Source organism: Emydura macquarii, unplaced genomic scaffold (assembly GCF_026122565.2).
Source record: "Emydura macquarii macquarii isolate MOO-44397 ecotype Brisbane River unplaced genomic scaffold, CSIRO-AGI_Emac_v2 contig_3530, whole genome shotgun sequence".
Lineage (NCBI taxonomy): Eukaryota > Metazoa > Chordata > Testudines > Chelidae > Emydura > Emydura macquarii.
Genome location: NW_027133667.1, coordinates 646,967 through 663,617, shown reverse-complemented (window position 1 = coordinate 663,617; position 16,651 = coordinate 646,967). Strand labels below are relative to the sequence as shown.

The window sequence follows — 16,651 nt, the reverse complement described above, 5'->3', positions numbered from 1 at the left end:
GCTCAGTCTGCAGGGTTGTTTCATAGCTGTTTAGACTTCTGGACTTGGACTGGAGCCTGAGCTCCAGGAGCCTGAGAGGTTGTAGGGTCCTAGAGCCTGGGCTCCAGCCCAAGCCCAGAAGTCTACACAGCAATAAAACAGCCCTGCAGCCCAAGCTCCATGAGCCCGAATTGGCTGGCACAGGTCAGCTGCAGGTTTTTCTTTGCTGTGTTGACATACCCTGAGAACACAGGAGAGAGCCCACCTGCTCTCAGTTGTGGTGCCTCATGCCACAGTGGCCGCCAGCAGCCAAGAGAAGAAATTGAAAGGAAAAGTTTGCTCAGTCCCTAAAATCCTGGTATGGAACATGCCAGGTCACTTTGTGGACACAGCACATTTGTAGTCTAATCATAGGAGCTGTAGGGGCATGAGCCATGCTCCTTGCAGATGGAATCTTCTGAATGTTTAGTTGCAGACCCTTAACAAATCTTTACAGAACACGTACCAACAGATTTTCAGAGGATTATTAACTTGACCAAATTTGAGATTTTGAACAGGGACAGCAAAAGACACAACTCTCACACTTGGACAACTCCATCACCAAACGCTGAGGCGATGCTATAACTTCTCAGTGAAACCACTGTAAAAGTTTTGGGCAAAACAATGTACTTTCCTTGCCTTAGAAATGGGCAAACTATTTTAGCTGAAACTTTCAAAACAGTGCAGCCTGAAGCAGACACCTGACAAGGAAAATTTCAGCCTGACTGGCTAAAGTTGGGCAGTTACAGGCAACTGAAAACAGAGCCTTTTAATGGGACGCATTAGTAAACCTTAACTACAGGCATATCTACCAGCTCCACCTATAATATCAGTTAATATTAGTGGGCATACTGAATATAAATAATGTACAATTCATCCCAACTTTTGTCCTTCTAGAAGCACCCTAATATTTATCATACTTAGTATTGAAAATCTAAAATATTCATCTATCTAGGAACATTTCTGAGCTAAGAATTAACCAAACACAGGGTATGAGATGTGTTATAGTCATACCTACTATACCATTTGTACAACAGGCCAAAGATTAAATGAAGCCAGCACAATAAGGAGAGAACTAACTTAACACAACTCTCAGATGAAATGTGATTTTGGGTATAAAATATTATAAAATAATATATATGGGACCTGAGAAGTTTCCTACCTCTGAACAGTGATTTTTCATCAGCACAGTTCACAGTAATAAATTGCGCTGATTAGTCCATTGGCATTCAGCCAGATATTCTGATTTCTCATGCAATTTTTATAATAAAAATAACCATCAAGGACACAAAGAGGAGAAAAAAATTCTTAATTATAGTAGTCAATGCGGCTCTACAACTCTGTAACAAGGGAGACCACTAAGAAATACAACCAAATTATTTCTTCAAAAATTCAAATTGAAATGCTGCCATGGAGATTTGATTTCATTAAGTTACATTTTATAGAAGTGAAGTGTTTAAGACTAGCTCTCTTATTTATCTTACTACCTACATGCACTGTCCTTTCTTCCGAATTTCTTCTGTCTTCAGATCTGCATGTTGTTGTATGCATTTATATTAAAAGTTAAGTGTTTTGGGGAAAATAGGCAGAATTAGATAAACTATTAGTGTTTCCTATGCAGTTGTCTTTCCAGAAGAGCTTTTTAGTCAGCATTGTATAATCAAGTTATTACTTTTTTATAGGAATAATATATATTTGATTTGGCTAATGCATGTAGCCAGGAAAATAATGTATTTCTAAAATTGCTGATTCATTTCTACTAAAAAGGTGAGAATATTTTGGATACGATTAACAAATTATGATGTGGAAACTAATAAATCCTGAAATAATCCTGTAAAAATTTACAAGCAAGACTTTTAGAAAACTCAAAGCAGCACAGAGTAGATACAATTTTACTTATACAGGATAACAACTAAGAAAGAGTAAGAACCATCATTCAAAAATATGTCAGAATTCCATATCCATAATCAGGATCCTCAACCTCTTTCTATGCCAAAATAAAGATTGAACTGTGCACTTACTCATACAGAATAGGTGTCATTCTGAGACCAATATATTTACTTCCAATTGAGGATGCAAATAGTCCACTCGCTGCCCAGTCAAGTCACTCCACTACCAAATAAATTTAGGAATATATTTTCATTCTGATTTGTAATGGCATAAGATTTCATTGTTGAATAGTCTGAGGCTATCTAATAGTTAAAGCACTTTTGTGTTTCTGAGATCTCCATGCACAGTTACTCTATTTTAGAGCAAAATATATATATTTATTAAGACACGTTACTCTTCTGAAAGGGAATATTTTACAATTTTTAAAATAGGGAATGATAGTAAAGGCGACAATCCCCCCCAAATACACATTAGCACCATCCCACCTGAAAACAAATGCTTCCATTTATGATAGGCAATTGCCATATACAACTGCAAAATACTTGTGGAAAAATAGAGGGTCTGTTGTTCAACTTATCAGACTAATGTGAAAGAAAAAGATATAGTTATGGCATGTAATATGTGATCTTAGCTTTCATCTCCTTGACAATAGAAAGACAATTATAGTTTTGTATTAAAGTTCTCATATTGAATTCTACAAACCTTTTCCCAGTCACCTTGATCTCTACTTAAATTTTCTCTCCAGAGATCTGACCATAAACAAATAAACAAAACCAGCTAATGAGTAACTATAGCTCTGTTTTATTATTAAAGAGGGTGGTTTTATGCCACCTGTATAATGTGGTTTTATTATCTAACCCTCCAAAGCATTTGTGAATTGCAGGAATTTCCAGATTTTGTAGAAACATCAAATTTACATAACACACAAATGGACACCATATCTACAAATATACAATGTTATATATAATCACTTCTAAACCTCATCTATTTCCAAAGTACAAGATTATGTTTTGTTTGAGCATTATACCAAAAAGGAAGCATAAAATAGTTATTTCCAGTAGCTGCACCTTATTTCATGTCTGCAGCACAGTCTGAAGCATATAATTGTTCAGATCATTATTATCTTCCTTTTGCACAAAAAGAACTCTCTTACTAGAAAATTGCAATTTCTGAATACAACATGTGGAGATACTATAAAAGGTTTTGAAGATTTAACCAACTGCTCCATTAGAAAACAAAATTTCAACTCAGAATGTCTAGTCTCAGGCAGTCGATTGTAGATCTAGTGATTTTATTCAGAACTTTATTACATTGAAAACATATATATAGACCAGAGGTGGCCAAACTTACTGACTCCCCAAGGTCTCCCCTCCCCACTGAGCAGAATCCTCTAGCCCCACCACCCTGCCTCAGGGCAGAAGCTCCAAGCTCCCCACCCCAGTCTAATAGGCAGAGAATGGGGGGGAAGTATAGGGGGCTCCACAAACCACACTTTAACTATAAAATAACTGCATATGGCTCATGAGCCACGGTTTGGCCACCCTTGATATAGAGCCTCATATTGTCTGTAGATATAACGAAAATTGAAACCATAAAAAGCTACTATAAAAACCAGGGTTTTACTCAACAGTGAAGTAGAAATAATTATTCTTTAATTAGAATATAATAAACAAGGAAAGATGATTTTTTAAATCTCACAGCTATCCATTGCTGGTGATCAGAAGAGATCCACAGATTCAGAATTATATTATTTTTGGCAAATACTTATAATGAGGCAGGGTTACCAGCCCTTTAAGGCTGCTAAGGAAATCCTTTAGGGCCTGCATTACTCCATTCAGGGTTTTGCAGGAAAAGTCCTGTGGGACAGAGACTGAGCCAAAGGAAGGAGTGTTGGAAGCATTTTGGGATTTTGAGGGAGAAACTCCCAGCTGCTGTCCTTGTTTAGGGCCCAAGAGAAGAATTCCAGGTATACAGAAAGCTGGAAATCCCCTCAGTAAAGAAGGATTCAGCTGGTGCTATGCATGCCCATACAGTCTCTCTTTTACACCATACCAAGGGAGCAGGGTAAGTTAGCAGTTTTAGGTTTTACTTATTTGGGCCTGCCATAAGACACACTTTGAAGCAGACTTACTGATGAGGGGCCCTGCCATCTTCAGAGAAAGACAAGAGAAGAAAAATCCCTAGTATGCGGAAGTGTGTTTGTGATATTCTTGTTGGGATTTTTGTTTTTTTGATTGGTCAGCAACAGTGATATTTCAAAAGCTACCTATTATGTAATGCACACTTAGGATCTTTGATAGTTAACAAGGGTGTGTAGATATGTTTGTGTAAAATAATTTCCTAAATTCCAGTTCTACACTGCACAGCAATAATCAAAAGTCACCAGACCATCTATGAAGCACAGGAAAGCCTACACTGAATAAAAGCAAATTACTTACCTGTAATCTCCTGTCTCAGAAGGCATATTATAATATAGCCACACTCTTAGCTGTCTGTGGCCAGTATGTGACTAGCAGAAATTCCATTAGCTTTAGAATTAGAGGGTAGCAAAGCTCATACCCTCTCAGCAAATATTATGTTCCCCACTGCTTGGTTGAAGGGTAGGAGGGAAAACCAGCAGCCCTTGGTACCTCTGTGCAATGGTGAACAGTAGTAGTAATTTGTTTATTTATTTATTTTTGAGGAAGAGGTAGAAGGTTTTAAGGAACATATTCACCCAACTCTTTGGGAAAGTGGATGAGAGAGAATCAATGAACACAATAACTTCAGAGAACAAGAATTACATATAAACTTTTCTCTGAAGGGAGATGTTATAACAGACTCATTCTTAGCTATTAAAAAGCTCTATGAAGTCCAATCACTAGTCAGAGGATGTTAAAAAGGGAAAAAGAAAATGAAGAAATTAAGGTTTCACATGATCATAAATGTATAAAGCATCTATCTGTAAACTAGAATGAAAGCTATAGAAGATAGCAAGATACCTTGTGCAAGTAAGAGGACTCTGCAAGATCAGGCAACCAAGGTTTTATTTAATACATACCTGAGTCTTGTAGCTCATAACCCTAAAAACTTATCTAAGAAGAATGTTCTGTTTCCATGAAAGAGAATTGCACCGATTCATCACCTATACCTTTGTACCCACAGGGAGATGAGCAATATAACCTGTAATTCTTATGTTAGATGTATAACAAAACAAGAATTACAGAACCACTCTCTGACCCCTCAAGCTCAAGGATCTAATGATATTCTACTATGTATCTGTGTGCTCCCTTTCCTGAAGGGAAGTGGATCCAGGATTAGTTTGTGGATCTCAGTCAGTACCACATCTGTAGGGTTTCTCTGATGCAGAGGAGACTCAGTCCCTCTGTGTTTATTAATGCAGAGTTATCCTGTCCAATTGTGTGAGAAAGTCAGGACAAACTCTAAAATTTAAAGTGATTCTTAAAATCCTAGTATGTCTTCAAGACACCACTGTAGACACATTCTTGGATCCTGAATTCCAAATCAAAGAAATTTGGGAATCATTTTTTATTTAACTATTTCGGACTGACTCCCTACCACTGCATCTCAGATATAGGTTGCCATTTTGACCCCATGAAAGCCTGTGTGACCGACTACCAGTGAGACACCAGAATCTACCGAAGTGGCATAAAGTAAATGGATCAGTTGGATTCCTTAAACATTGGGATGCACCCCAAAAGAAGTTGCACCTTTTGGGAAACTGCACCTCTGCCACAAGACTGCTTATCTACAAGGTCCCACAATGGTCAATTCTATTTCTGGTCCTCTTTAATATCTCCATACAGCCACTAGGGGGAGTTGGGTAAGAAAACATAGACAAGTGCCAGCAGTATGAATGCCAACAGCTCTAATTATCCTTCATTATATATGACTATACCACTGCTACCAAGATGGCTTAGTGCTTGGACAATATCAACTTATGGATGAAGAACATCTGTCTGAAGCTGGACACAAGCAAGACAAAGGTGATGCTGGTGAGCAAAAAGCGAGGTGAGGAGTTAGCTGCCATTGTGCAGTCTCCTTTGCTTGAAGGTACTAACCCACCAATTGGTCAATTCAGTCTGCAGTTTAGGTAAATTCCTGGATTAATTTACTGACACTAAGCTCTCACATAGTAACATCTACAAGTAACATTTTCTACCACTTCTGGTTGACTAGGCTAACGCAGTCTCATCATAGTGGATGATTACCTGGCCTCAATTATATATGCCTTCCTTACCTCCTGGCTGGACTACAACAATGCAATATACCTGGGCACAAACCCATCAGCCCTTAGGAATTACCAATTAATTCAGAATGTAGCTGCCCGTCTCCTCAGCAATGCAGGCTACCATGAGCACATCAGATCTCTCTTCTGCTCTCTACACTGACTTCCTCTAAAATGTTGACTCAAATTCAAGGTGTTGGTCCTTAGCCTGGGCCAAGGATATCTAAAAGACTGCCTCTAAAGGTCTGGGATGACGACTCTACTCAACAGGAACATTCAAACTTTCTACCACAAATGTAAAGGTAGTCTCTGCAGGAAACAGAGTCTTCTCCAATGGGTGGTCCCAAACTATGGAATGAGCTTCCACCGGAACTAAGAATTATCATCTACCTTATCAACTTCCACTCAAATAGATACAAGAACCTATCTACAATGGAATTAATCTACTTCAACATTTGAACCATGGCTATGCTGAAACTCCTGACTGTGGCAAATCTTTATAGCTAAATCACAATCTTGTCAAGAACTCTCTCTCCTGAACTGTTGCAGAAGAAAAGGGGACTTTAAGACCTAGTGGTTTAGTTGAACAGCAACCAAGTGAAAATGTCTCAAAGGCAAGATGAGACTTTTGTCGACGTAGACATGGTGAAACCTCATGTGAAATCAAAATTTGTTTCCATTCTTGTATGTGGAAATATGGTTTTGAGCCCAAATATTACATAGCAGGACTCCTATACACTCCCAGTATCCCAGGTGAGCAAACAGGTACTTGGATGTCAGTATGGATTCAGATGGCTATGGCACCTCAGAGCAATGTTGTCAGGTCCTTCAGTCTTTCAAAGAGAAGAAGCCTGTGATGCATCCAAAAGGGGAAAGCATATGATACTATTATATCAAGGTACATTATGACTTCTTTACACCTCACTTTAACATAAGTGGCATCAACTGAAAAATTGGAACCTCCCCAGTTGCAGTTTGTTCAGCTTGGAAGTTCAACTGAAGGAAAAATCTCACATCTGGAGCACTGAATGCTCAAATCTCAGAGATTGGCTGAAATGAGAAGTCATTGATGCTTAATGCCTTTGCAATACTAATTAAAACAATCACTGGTTTCTTATCAGGCCAGTTTTTCTCCTTGGTGAACACTGATTTGCCAAAGGAGGGAAACTGTCACAAAAACCTGTGCCAAATCTTCCTCACGATACACGAGAGGTTGCCATGGGGACCTAGTGACCTTTCTTCTTGATGCATTGACGGAGGTTGTCGTGGCAACCACTGTCAGCAGCTCTTTAGCATTTCTGCCCAGTGTAGGGACACATTAGTGGAGGGACTCATCTGTGGCAGTCTTGATGTAGTGTTCTGCTTCAGTGCAAGGACATATCTAAGACAAATATACTGCCAGTTCTCCATCTCACCATTCCAAATCAACCACTGTCCTACACAGATAGTTGGAAGTATTTTGTACTTCAGTACTTTGGCAAAAACTGTGAAGGCTTGATAAAGCTGGATATTGGTTCTTTGATGTAAGACTTCACTTGGCACAAAGCTATCTGAAAGGAAACTCTTGAATATTTTGTTATATTGATCAGAATTCCAGCTGACAGTCCAGTTGCATCAAAGCCTTCAGCTACTATAGTTTCTTGCTACTATGGTAAGCAGATGGTACCTTATACAGCTGTCATCATCTCTGGTGCTTATTAATTCCAGGATCTTGTTGCATAAAGCTCCAGAATCGAAAAGCTTACCATCCACACAACACAGGAAAAAGAATTAAGGCCAAGATTTTCAGAAGTGATGTGATTTTGGATGCCCAACTTGAAAAACCTTAAAAGAGGCCTAGTTTTCAGAAAAATGCTGAACAACCATCCTCTGAAAGTCAGCTACCTTTAAGGTGTCAAGCAGGGGAACCAATTGACGCACATTCATTGTCTCTTCTGAAAACCCTGGCTTAAGTGCTTTGAGGAAAGATTAATTCAGAATGAACATTTATATTAATTCAGCAGAGAACATCTCTATCATTAATGGTTAAAAACAAGGTACACATGGGAGGAACATACTATCTAGTAGTATTACCTGGGGGTTTAGTTGCCCTAATATTTTAGGGATATGTGAGTCACATGCTGAACTTCTGTCTATGCTCCTAGTTTACAAAACCAATTCCTTTCAATCTTTGGTCAGACATAGCTCAGGTCTGTTGACCCTCAGAGTATGCTGCAAGGCCTATTGATTTGGGACTGTGCGGAATGAGGGGAATTGAAGTTCAGGTGGGCATTTGTGTTGAGGATAGAGTTTTTTGGGGGGTGAGGAAGGGAATGTTAAAGGGTTAGCTGCTTACTGTAATTTGTTTATTAATGCAAAAGCATTAAGGGGTATGTTACACTAGAAATGATACAGCACCACAGCTGCAGCACTGTAGCATAAACACATACTAAAACAACAGAAGGGGTTGGTCCATCCTGCAGTAAATCCACCTCTCCGAGAGGCGGTAGTTAGGTTGATGGAAGAACAGAGGTGTCTATACCAGGGCTTCGGCTGGTTTAACTACATTGCACAGGGAGTGTAATTGTCCATAGCCCTGAGCAATGTAGTTAAGCCAACCTAACTTTGTAGTGTAGACCAGCTCTAAGAGTGTTAGGCACCCTTTAGTATATTTTTATGAATGGAAATGAGCAGAGATTTATTAGAATATCTATATTTAGAGAGATTCTTTATACCTTCCACACTTGCTACATAGTAAGTAGAAGACCTACTGCATGTTATTCATCATAATTTTATTTCATAAAACATAACTCCATTAAAAAATTAAAAAAGTCCTGTGTCTAATTACTATGTGAGATTTTTTTGCATACTGCAAAGTAGACCAATGAAGAATAAATCTGAACTAGAAAACAAATATTTCTTACAATAATTAATTTTTTGATTTAAAGTTTAACATGCAGAGAAATTAATGCAACATTCCACACCTATGCTTCAAGAATTCACTCAGAGACAGGAATCTGGGAAACATCCACCTTTAACTCATGGATATAAATATATACCAGCATGGCTGCAAAATGTTTGATTTGTACATGCTGTTGCACACATAGACAAGCATATGAATGAACATCCAACTTACGCTATGATTTCTATATTTTGCCTGCACTATTATCAGTTAATACTTGCACATGCATATTTTGCACATGGAGTTTAAGTGACTGTTTTGAAAATTTGCCCATATGTCCAAGAGAAAACCCTTGAAGAATTACATCTTCAAGTCCTATTTTTAACAGCCATAATAGTATCGAAACAGTGTTTTAATATGTTTTCTTTCAACTTTCCCCATTTCTTACACAAATTTTAAATATGTACACCTAACTTCCTGATTTTCCTCTCTCTCTCATATGCATTTTGATGTTTCTGGTACATAGACCAGCAGTCACTACTACTATTTTCAATTAACCTGTTTCTGACACCAAAGTTACAACTTGAAATTAATGTAGTAGATACCCACCCACTGCATCTGAACTTTAGTATACTAGTCTTTTATAAAACATGTATAGAGACTTGTTGATATTTATTATAAAATAATCCTATTACAGCCTTACCATTGATTACTGGAGTATAAACCACAATCCCGACCAAATTAGGATCAGAAACAGTTGTGTCCAGAATAAGGCCACCGATACTGAAAAATAAGAAGTAACACATTTAAAGGCAGAGACAGGTGCACCAATATTTATTTTTCAAAAATTCTATCAACCAACATTTAAGTATACATTATTCTTAGAAACACTTATTTAAAAAGTAACCTGAAAATATTCCATGCTTGATCACTCTCTCTATCTGCCCTTTTTTTAAAGGAAAGTTTGAGCAAACAGTTCCACTGCTCTTGAGGAGATTATTGGTGAAAGAAAACACGCAGTTTTATCAATGTTCCTTTTAAAAACAGTTTTTTCACCTGAGAGATTTGATATTCAGAAAAGGGTGGTTCTGATGTCAAAAAAGTGCCTTCATTGTCCCTGCGAAAATCCATTCAGATTTAGCAGATTTATAAATCATGGAGAATTACTATTTTAATATATACATTAGAATTACCAGCATCATTTATTATTTGTATTATAGGAGTGCCTAGAGGCAGTGATGGAGATCAGGACTAATGTACTCGGCACCGTGCAAACATAGTATAAGACAGTCCCTGCCCAGTCAGTGAGCATGTGTCCCTTTATTTTCTGAATGCTCCAGTCACAGTCCACATGTTCCCAAAACCCTGACATGCCAACTCTTGCAAGAGACATGATTTCTAAGTAAAATTCAGCTTCACTCATGATCTCACCATAGAACTCACAAATGTCAGGATATTTTTTTCTGCATGGGAAGTGGGAAAAAGGACCCCACTGCAGCCCCACCCCCAGGGCTGGGGAGGGTACAAAACCCTAAGAGGAGCATAGATGAGGCTAGGAGGGCTGAACCAGGGCTTGGGGGGGTTGAAGTGAGGAGAGTGGGAGTTGATGGGCTGGGCGGGCTGTATTGATGGTGGGTTCTGAGTAGATGGGGTGAGTGCTGGAAGGTGACGTGAGGGTGGTGGGGGTTGATGGAATAGGGAGGCTGAACTGATGGGATGGTGATGATAGCGGCTGGGTGACTTAACTAAGGGGGAACTGAATTGAGGGGGTTGGGTGGGGACAGATCTGATGGGGGACAGGATTAATAACTGGGCAGGATACGGGCAGATGTGTGGGTTAGAGCTCCCGCACCACGGGCCAAAAATCACCTTATCCAGTCCATGTGGGAGAGTGGACAACATTAACTGTCACATGCACACACCCGGGGACAGGGCGAGTTCAAAAATAAAGAGATTATACTGTGGTTTTAGGTCAATTTTTTTTTTTTAAATGTCATGATTTTTTGGGCCAATCTCATGATTTTGGGGGGTCCAACTCATGATTTTTGATCTTTTGAAGTTGGCAATATTGAGAACACGCTGCATCTCCTCTACTGTAGCCAGACAATACATAGATCTCTAGCTACAGACAGGATATAGACAAAAATAGATCCTCTCTTCTGACCTGAGCACTATCTCCCTGACAAATTTTAATTTCCTGCAGAGCTGTCAAGCATATGGCCCACAGGCCAGTCTTTCCTCCAACCCTCAGTTCTCTCTTCATAAATATCCAGTCCATAATTGCTGCACTTCAAAAGGGCCAGAGCAACAAGTAGGAGGACATGAGGAGGGAGCTTGTGTCCATTTGGTCACAGGCAACCGAGCTCTTTCACCCTTGCCCTTCCTGAGCAGCTGCCGTTGTCACAACCATGACGCCACAGCTAAGGTTTGAAAAGAAGTCTTCTTTCCATCCTCTTTGCTGCTCCTCTCTTCCTCACTTGGGATAACTAACATGTATGAACTAACCCCAAGTAAAAGCACAGTGAAGACCTGGCACTTCAATTTTACCCCCACGTAAACAGCCCTATACCCTCGCTAGTGGTTCACCTTGGCTAGGCCTACCTGAGGTGCACTCACACCTTCGACTGCAGTACAGACATACCCTGGAGCCTGAAACACACAAACAACCCCAGTTTTGCTAAATGTTACTACCCTTTCACCCTTGTCCGGAGGAATCCTTCTGAGACATTGTCTTTACTTACCTCTCACTAAGCCTTGGAGACCACTGTCATGTATGCCACCAGATTGTTGACAATCCCCATGGCAAGAAGACTGCTACTGACACAACCCACAAATTCAGTGATGAAATGAGGCATACTTGATCTCTCAAGGTACACATGCACCTCTGTTCACAGCACAGTCACAGATCGGTACGCTGCTCCAACTAATCCCTCTACCATTCAGAACGGCTACACCTAACACAGTGAATGCAAGAGCATGTATGCAAGTAACTGTTGGAATCCAAATGTGTGGAGCACAAAATAAACAATGGCACAATTCCCTTAGTCTTTCCTCTTATCTACTAATGGTGGCTTCATACATTTTAAGGCCAGAAGGGACCATTAGATTATCTAGTCTGACCTCCTGTTTAACACAGGCCATAGAATTTCATGTTTTGAGCCTAATAACTTATGTTTGACTAAAGCAAACCTTCCAGAAAGGCATCTAGTCTTAATTTAAAGACTTAAAGAGATGGAAAAATCCACCTTTTCCCTTAGTAGTTTGTTAATCTTTACACCATCCTTACTAAACCATTCTCAGTGACTATTGCCAGCTCCAGGAGATCAGAGCTAAGGCTGCATACATTGCAGGGATGGGGTGTACCCTAATTCTGTATATCCTGGTTTTCAAAGTTTTAAGTTTAGCAACTCTCCACATTCTGGAAGGGCACAAGGCATCACTGAGCAATCTTTACTCTGCATTAATTAAGTTTGGCGGGTTTTAATAAGACAAGAGACAACAGCTAGACAAGAGACAACAGGCAGGCAGGGGGAGCACAATGAAACAATTAAAAAAAAAAAAAAACTTACCTGCTTATAACCATAGCAGTTATAACAGGCTCCCACCCCGAATAAAGAACAGTTCTTGTAGCTGGATGTTTGGCAGCTATTACAATCCACATAGGAGTCAGAGCCAAGAAAAAGGCACCAACTAAAGGAGATATATAGTAATATGTCTCTAAAATAAAAAACAAAACATTGGTTTAGCCTTTTTAGGATTTCTATAAATTTTCCCCAATGAATTTACACTTTAACATGGAATTCTGTTCTATATATTATCCATTTTATACTGTCCTTATCACCATAGTATCCGAGTATCTTCCAGTAGAGCACTAAGTGACATGATTGAGATCTGTCATGTGTGGTATTTCCTTCTTGCCCAAAGGGGAATCATGTGTGCAGTACAGTGTTTTGTTTTGGTAAGGGTTTGGGTTTTATTTTTTTAAGTGTACACACTGCTGTGTATCTATGTTAGAGAAGGCAAAGAAGGCCTGGAACACAGAATATACTTTGTGATGCATTTCTCTAATTTTTTTTTTTTTTTTTTTAAAGAGAAGTGGGAATCAAGTTTTCATTTATTAATATTACTGAAACAAACAAACACGAACACAGTCTTCCTCTTCCCCCAACCACAGATTGCAAAGTAAGCTCTACTGAAAAAGCAAGCCTTAACTGATTAACTCATAGTACTTAATATTACGCATATAAATCACTCAAGCTAGGGTTTAAATATCTAGGACACGTCTGAGCAAAATACCGAATGTCTACTTTTGTTTTTACTTTGAGTAGCTCATTTTTTTAAATATATATAACCAGCTTGAAAAGTGAAATGCTTAAAAACACAACAGCAGCAATTCCATCAAAATTATATCATAATTCACAGAAAGACAGCAGAGAACAGGGACTTCACAGTAAGGTAATATATTTATGAAGCAGAATTGCTTATACAAACTATAGTCTGCATAGAAAGAGTACAGTTTTTCTCCATAAATGAATTTAGGATTCAGTCCTGTAGTCCTTCCCCACATGAGTTATCCCATTGATGCTATATTTCCTAATGCAGCAGCAACATAAATAATGGTGTAAGTCTCTTAATGACAAATAAGTGTAAATTACACAGCAATGCCCCAATCTTACTTTTGCATGTGCTTAATTTTATGAAAAATATAGCACTGTTATTCAGTATTAAACATTTGGCCGTATTTTGCCCCCATATGTACAGAATTTGGCAAAAATCTTATCCCTAATATCTTTTGAATGAATGTGCTCAATTTTTTTTTTAAATGTAACTACATGTAAAACATTACAAAACAGAAGAATCTTAGTTTTTAAGTGTAACCTCAGTCAAGCACCAAAAGATATCAGTATGATATAAAATCCATGAACAGCAAGTTTCTTACTGCAGAATCCTTCAATTCAAGCAAATGCTACTTTAGTGGCAGTTAGAAAAAAAGCTGCTCTGAAAGAGTTTCAAAAAATGATGCTGCCGTGGCAGTATTTCAGGGCATGTGAGAAAAAGACTGAGTAGACAAGATGAAGGGGAAGTGAGCAATTAACATTTAATTAGTTATAAACAAGAATTTGTCCTTCAGGAGAAGGAAATGTGACCTGAGGTAAGGTTATAGGTATGTCTACACTCCACAAAAAAAAAAAAAAAAAAGACCCACAGCAGTGAGTCTCAGGACACATCTACTCAGGGATAAAAGACTCATTGCATGGCTGCGGCCGGCCTGGGTCAGTTGACTCTGGCTCACGGTGCTCAAGCTGAGGGGCTAAATTTTGCTGTGTAGTTATTCGGTCTCAGGCTTTAGACTGAGCCCGAACATGTACACTGCAATTTTTAGCCGCATAGCGCAAGCATCAGTCAGTTGACCTGGGCTCTGAAATTCGCTGCTATAGGTTGTTTTTTGCAGTTTACATATCCCTAAGTGCTCATACCATAACATAGGATAAAGGAAAAACTTTGTGGAGCAAATACCAACATAGTAGCACAACAGATAATATAATTAGAAATGGCAAAGGTGAAAAAAGAGTCATCACAAAAGAGCTGGGGGACAAAAAAGTAAAGAAAGTTTCATATTCCATCAGCTCAAAACTACAGGCAACAAAACCCCATAACAGTTCATCAATATCAAACAACAAAGATCATCAGACACAATCAAAAACTGAACAACATTCTGCAAGGACTGTCCCAGAGCAGAGACATTTTTAAAGAAATGTTTTCTCAAGTTCTCAGGCTGCAATTTTGCCAACCTTTGGGTTTTTGTATGTGTCAATTACTGTCTAGTTGTTCGTTTCATGGATGAGTCTGCAGAAGCCAAATGATAACTCAGTTAGTGAATCAACATTTGGCTGCCTTATGGTCTCACACCTTTCCTATTATATCCCTGTAGATTCACACTATTTTAAGACAATTTAAACTGTGCTTTAGTAGTCCAGAAGACCTTGTTTCTCAATAGAATTTATTTTCAAAAGTTATTTGGCAGATCTGTTCCAAATACTTAATTTTGTGAAACTGAAGTGAACAATTGCTCCTAAAAAAAAAAAGCGGGTGGGGGGAGGGAATAATTAATCACAAAACATACAGTTCTTGGGTCTTTTATTTTGACCACTATAGATTAGTATTAGTAATACTTCATAAAGAGAAATGTAGTATTGCAGAGACTTTTCAACTTTTTCATCATGTGGATCACACCTTTAAAAACACTGTCTTGTGAATCGCCTTCCCATCTATATGTTATATGATTACAAGTGGAGGGGAGAGGATCCTAATGTAAGACCCCACTGACTACTACAGAAATTGCTTACATGGAAAATTAGTAATTTATGTATTTTTGAAAGTCTTTAGTGCAATAAATGTTTATCCTTTTTTAAAATTAATCACAGTGTCTACTTTTGCTCTTCATTCCCTTGCTCGCCCCCACCCCCAATCTGTTCTGTTTCTCTCTGCAGACACCCCAGTAGGTGGTTTGTGGGACACAGTCAAGGGAACTTCTGTACTATAGGATATTTTGTAAGAATATTGAAGTCCTAATGAGGTCACTTATTTCTAAGATACTCTGCTGGTTAAACTATTTGCTAAGGGGTGTAGAGTGGCTGCCAATTTTGTGTAGAAGATAGCGTCCACAGACTAGTAAGGGTTCACTGTAGAATAAAACACTAATATTAACAAAAAGGACAAAAATATTGAGCTGAGAAAAGATACTCATATGAATTATGAAAGCCTCTTGCTTGTAATACATCAACATTTAGCTCATTGCCTTGGACAACCTGTAATTAAAAAACAAAAACAACACACATGTTCTCTGTCTTTCTCTCTCTCTAAAGGCAACTAAAACTCTAAAGTGAAGCCACTTATTTACTATAATAAAATCAATTAATAAATCTTTGTAACCCAATAAACCAATATATGAACCTGTTGGAACATATTCACAAGGAAAGGAAGAGACACATTGAACCAGTTCTCAAGGGAAAGTGGATAAAGAAATTGATTACTTATTGTTTGTTGTTCTCTCTCCATTCCCCACTCAGAGTAAAGTATCTGGTATAGATCCTTTCTTTTGAAAGGCACAGAGAGAAAGAGAGGTTCCTATCAGGTGAAATAACCTTTACAGTTAACTAAGACAATTACATGAACAATATTAAATAAGAATGATCAAATGTTTTCTTTCCAAATAAAATACTAATACTTCAAAATAGTAAATTAGAAACATTGCATACAAATATCTGACACTACCACAGAACTATCCTATTATGACAACACAAAGAAAAACTTTTAAGAGTTGGAGTCTCGGCTACAGTACAAATGATTCATGAACTACAGTTCAAACAAATATAGATTGTCTCTGCAATACAAGAAGACAGTAATATTTCAAAAGAGCTGTGTAATACCCAGCTCCAGGGGCTGCCTCACAAATCTCAAGAAGCCAAACTAACCCACAACTGACAATCAATGCTCTCACAGGTTCAGTTGAGTAAATTTTGAAGTTAGCCCACAACAATTGTATGGAATAGATATGCAGCTATACAAATGGACACAGGCTGGCATATGAAGTTTATATCCAACAAATCAAAAACCATGATGAAACTTCAGAA

General features: G+C 38.3%; 1 protein-coding gene across 2 annotated transcripts in view; it reads right to left on the bottom strand.

Annotated features, from left to right (window-relative positions):
- The window catches only part of SLC41A2 (solute carrier family 41 member 2), a 57,730-nt gene that overhangs the window by 19,005 nt on the left and 22,074 nt on the right, over positions 1-16,651 (bottom strand). For both annotated transcript variants that reach the window (XM_067536161.1, XM_067536162.1), the window contains exons 6-7: positions 12,587-12,734; positions 9,721-9,800 (exon numbers count right to left, since the gene is read on the bottom strand). In XM_067536161.1, the coding sequence (XP_067392262.1) occupies positions 9,721-9,800; positions 12,587-12,734 (228 nt within the window). The remainder of the gene's footprint in view (positions 1-9,720; positions 9,801-12,586; positions 12,735-16,651) is intronic.